At 37.7% G+C, this 4,964-nt stretch overlaps 1 protein-coding gene across 1 annotated transcript; it reads left to right on the top strand.

Annotated features, from left to right (window-relative positions):
• The first annotated feature begins 794 nt into the window (after window positions 1–794).
• Window positions 795–4,478, top strand: LOC142607505 (receptor-like protein kinase HERK 1). Its single transcript, XM_075779025.1, has one exon. It carries the CDS (start codon window positions 1,411–1,413, stop codon window positions 3,904–3,906), a length of 2,496 nt encoding a protein of 831 aa, XP_075635140.1. The 5' UTR covers window positions 795–1,410; the 3' UTR covers window positions 3,907–4,478.
• The last annotated feature ends 486 nt before the right edge of the window (window positions 4,479–4,964 follow it).

The raw sequence follows: 4,964 nt of genomic DNA, 5'->3' as shown, positions 1-4,964 counted from the left end.
TTTATTCTCTTGCTAATACTATGAACAATTTTTTTTATAAGGAAATCACATGTTTTCATGAGATTCGTATTGTATCTAAGATTTATCCTTTAAGAGAACTCGTGTTAACTTGAAAATATTTCCTTCGAATTATGGTTACGACTTATGAGAAAAGATCTAGTTTATTATCCTAATGATCAAGATGAAATAGGAAAATATTATTTAGAAAGAAGTCATTCTTAACATTTTCAATTTAATTGAATCCCTCAAAAAATATTGTTGGAGCTGCCACTGTTTTATATAAATGTTCCTATACTTGTGAACAAATATTATATGTACGAAAATGGGATGCTAAAATAAAAATATTAAAATCACTAAAAATTCTATATGTAAGTGTTTCAGACTGATGTGTTTTCCATATAAAAAAAAATTATTTATTTTTTCCTGTAGTTGAAGTAACACTGATTAAAGTAGGTCTCTAAGCTTTTTATGATATAGTTGGTAATGCTCTTAACCTTTTTAACTCACAACACCCAGACAAGAACATCAGTAAGAGAGAGTCTATACAAATAAAGAAAAAATTGTCACTCGTTGATGATGCGATAAATTGTTAATAATAAGTAAAAAATTAACGTTAATAGAGAATCAAATTCAATAAAGGTTTGAAAAATGTTATCAATTGTGTGTGTGTGAATGTAGCATTACTTACTCCATCAGTAAACCCAACTAGCTGACTGTTACGTTCTCTTGCCCGCTAGCATTAAAATCAACAATAAGACTCTCTCCATTAACCTCTCTCTGCTGTAAGTTACCAATTACCTCTTCACTTCTTCTTTGTTTTTGTTAATGACCCTTTTATCTTCTTTTTTTCTTACCAAAGAGAAATGAATTTCATACTTCTATTCATGGTTTCACAAACAAAACGAGGTCAGCCCTCTAATTAGCCGGCTTTCTTTATAATATTGAATCTTGTGCCAATACCTCTTTGACTCTGTTTTAGTCTCTCTTTCTGTCTGTTATTTGTTTCAATCACATACTTAGAAGTGTTTTATGAGTCTAGCTACCCAAGGGCCGTCAATATCTAAAGCTGTCATCAAATTGAAACCAGCTGGTGCCTGGTGTTCTGCAAGATTTGCGCATAATATTTGTCTGTTCCTCTTCTTTGCATTGAAATCCCTTCAGAACCTCCAAAAGGGTACTCTCAAATTTGCTTTCTGCACTGGGATTACGCGTCTTGAAGGCCACATGATCCTAAAGGTGCCAACTTTGCTCTTTCTTATTCAGTTTGTTTCATGGGTTTTTTTATTTCAGTAGTATTTGTGAGTTCTTGTGTTGCTCTTCCTGTATAAGAGCCCCAGATTTCATTTCCAGCTCATCTTAAGAAAACCCCATCTATCTCTTTGTTCTTCAATAAATTTCCAGTCTTTAGTGATGATGGGTTTTAGAAAAGCTGAATTGTTTACCTGGGTTGTATCATTTTTGTTCTTGTCAAGCTTGTCTAGTGGATTTAATCCAGTAGACAATTACCTTATAGACTGTGGATCATCCACAAATACTTCAGTGGATACCCGTGTATTCATTGCTGATAACTTGGCTTCAAATATGCTTTCAACCCCTCAAGATGTTATTGCCAAATCCAATTTGACATCCATCACACCCTTCTCAGATTCCCCACTGTATCAGACAGCCAGAGTCTTTACTGGATCCTCAAAATACACCTTTTCAATCCACCAGAGTGGGAGGCACTGGATCCGCCTCTATTTCTATCCATTCGTATATAAAAGTTACAATATGAGTGTGGCAAATTTTGCTGTCTCAACTCAAGACCATGTCCTTCTGAGCAATTTCAGTGTGACAAGCAGTGCTGTTGTTAAAGAATTTTCTCTAAATGTGATATCAAATGACCTTGTAATCACCTTTACCCCTTCTGCCAATTCAACCGCCTTCCTAAATGCCATAGAAGTGGTTTCAGTCCCTGATGCGCTCATTATCGATGATGCCATTAGTCCAGCAGGAAAGTTCCAAGGGTTGTTGCCTATGGCACTTGAGACAGTTTGGAGGGTGAACATGGGTGGGCCAATAGTCACACCTAATAATGATACACTTTGGAGAACTTGGATTCCTGATCAAAAATTTTTAGTACAGCCAAACGCTGCCAAGAATGCCTCAAATATTGCAGCTGTTACGTATGTTCCAGGCGGAGCAACACAGGATACAGCTCCACAGACTGTCTATGGAACTGCCACGGTGATGAACTCAACAAATGATCCTAACAGCAATTTCAATGTGAGCTGGGAGTTCAATGTGGATATAGGATTTGAGTACCTTGTCCGTTTTCACTTTTGTGATATAGTGAGTGATAGTCTTAACCAGCTCTACTTCAGTGTTTACATTGACCCCTGGATTGTTGTTCAGGGTCTTGATCTGAGTGCTTTATTGAATAACGTATTGGCTGCTGCATATTATATGGATTATGTTACGGAGACAACTGTTAGCAATAAGCTTCGTATAAGTGTTGGTCCATATACTTTAAAAGGTGCTTTCCCCAATGCCATCCTAAATGGGCTGGAGATCATGAAACTGAACAATTCTAAGGGCAGTCTCAGTGCAGCAGATGCTGTGATTAATTCAAGTTCAAAGAAAAATGTAAGTGTGATGGTGGGTACAATAATTGGGGCCTTCATTGCATTAGTGTTGGCTGGAATTCTCTTTATGTTGTTCAGAAAGAGAAGAAGACTAGCTCGTCAAAGACTCTCTAAGACATGGATTCCATTATCAACAAATGGAGGAAATTCTCAATCCATGGTAAGCAAATATTCTAATGGAACGACTCTTAGTGCCATCTCTAACATTGGCTATCGCATTCCTTTTGTGGCAGTTCAAGAGGCCACAAACAATTTTGATGAGAGTTGGGTCATTGGGATTGGTGGATTTGGGAAAGTGTACAAGGGAGTTTTAAGTGATGGTACAAAAGTGGCTGTAAAGAGGGGAAATCCTCGATCCCAACAGGGACTTGCAGAGTTTCAAACTGAAATCGAGATGCTGTCTCAGTTCCGCCATCGCCATCTTGTTTCACTAATTGGATATTGTGATGAAAAGAATGAGATGATCTTGATATATGAATATATGGAGAATGGGACCCTCAAAAGTCATCTTTATGGCTCAGGTCTTCCAAGCATGAGTTGGAAGGAGAGGCTTGAGATATGCATTGGATCAGCTAGAGGACTTCATTACCTTCACACAGGGTATGCAAAAGCAGTTATTCATCGTGACGTAAAGTCTGCTAACATATTGCTTGACGAGAATCTCATGGCCAAGGTAGCTGATTTTGGGCTCTCGAAGACAGGGCCTGAAATTGATCAGACTCATGTGAGTACAGCAGTGAAAGGAAGTTTTGGGTATCTTGATCCTGAATATTTCAGGCGGCAACAACTGACGGAAAAGTCAGACGTGTATTCATTTGGTGTGGTTTTGTTTGAAGTTCTTTGTGCAAGACCTGTTATTGATCCATCCCTTCCAAGAGAAATGGTGAACTTAGCTGAATGGGCAATGAAATGGCAGAAGAGAGGGCAGTTGGACCAAATAATAGATTCCAGTCTTGTGGGAAAAATTAGACCAGATTCTCTGAGGAAGTTTGGAGAGACTGCTGAGAAATGCTTGGCCGACTTTGGTGTTGACAGGCCCTCTATGGGAGATGTCTTATGGAATCTCGAATATGCTCTTCAACTTCAAGAAGCAGTTATTGATGGTGATCCTGAAGAAAACAGTACTAATTTGATTGGTGAACTCTCCCCGCAAGTGAACAATTTCGGTGACAGCAATACTAGTATTTCTGCTACGCAGTTTGAAGTGTCAGCCGTGGATGATCTCTCAGGTGTTTCCATGAGTAGGGTGTTCTCACAGCTGGTGAAGTCTGAGGGTAGGTGATTGGTTGGAGATCGTATACTCTTCTACGGTTTCAGCTACTTTCTAATAAGACTTCTGTGCCTTTTTTACCATATTGTTCACCATATTCCACTAGATAGGACGTTATCTTGGTTCTGTTATCCAAAAAATGAGACCCCGGCTTGTCAAGATATGTTTATTTTTTTCTGATAAAATGATTTTAGCATCCCCCTGTGGCCTGTACAATATGTGGCTTGTTTGATTGGCTACTTTAAAATTTGAAGAGAAACTCTGCTCCTATTCTACAGCACTTGAAGTATTTGACTATTTGTAGAGGTGTCCTTGGCAGAGTTCTGTAATCAAACTGCGTGAAATTTGATTTGTGAGTTCTCTTTAGTACAGAAAGGCTGGTTGTTCTAGTGAGTTTTAGCAGTTTACAAGGATTTAGTATCTGAAAGTTGTCATTGTAGTGTGTTTCTTTCTTTGTATTTTATAGATTCCCAACTCATACATGCAGCAACATGTTAAAGATTACATTCATTATTTGCTTTGGCTTGTAGTATTTGTTGTGAGTGTATTTTTTTAGTATGATCCTACTATTTACTGTCATTCTAGCTGTGGTGCTAACTGCTAAATTTTTATTTTCTAACCTTTGGATTATTTGGCTAGTACATCTGTGCCAATTACTACTATATTTTTTTCCCTCTGATCTTGTATTTAATTGGTTGCATCTTGGATAATAATGAGCTCAAATATTGTCACGGGGCAGTTGGGGGTGCCATAAATTATGGTCCCTTAGTTTACATTTATGATGTCACGTTGTGATGGAGTTTTATGGACTCATGAATATGGTGACAAAGCTTCTGTTCCTCTGTGATATCAACTCAATCATTCAATGAGTCTAGGACTTCTCCAATAGTTATATACGACCCAAAATCGTCTTTTGCAAAATTATTTCAATTGCATTATATGTGTGTGTGCTTTTGGCAAAGTTGCAATTTTTGTTTTCGAAGAACAGAACAGAACAGAACAACGTGAATTACTTTTTGGTCTAAATTTCATTGTTCAATGAATTTATGTGAGGGCCGTAGTTTAGACTT

This window comes from Castanea sativa, chromosome 8 (assembly GCF_040712315.1).
Source record: "Castanea sativa cultivar Marrone di Chiusa Pesio chromosome 8, ASM4071231v1".
NCBI lineage: Eukaryota > Viridiplantae > Streptophyta > Magnoliopsida > Fagales > Fagaceae > Castanea > Castanea sativa.
The sequence above is the reverse complement of the archived record's forward strand: the minus strand, read 5'-3'. Positions and strand labels throughout refer to the sequence as shown.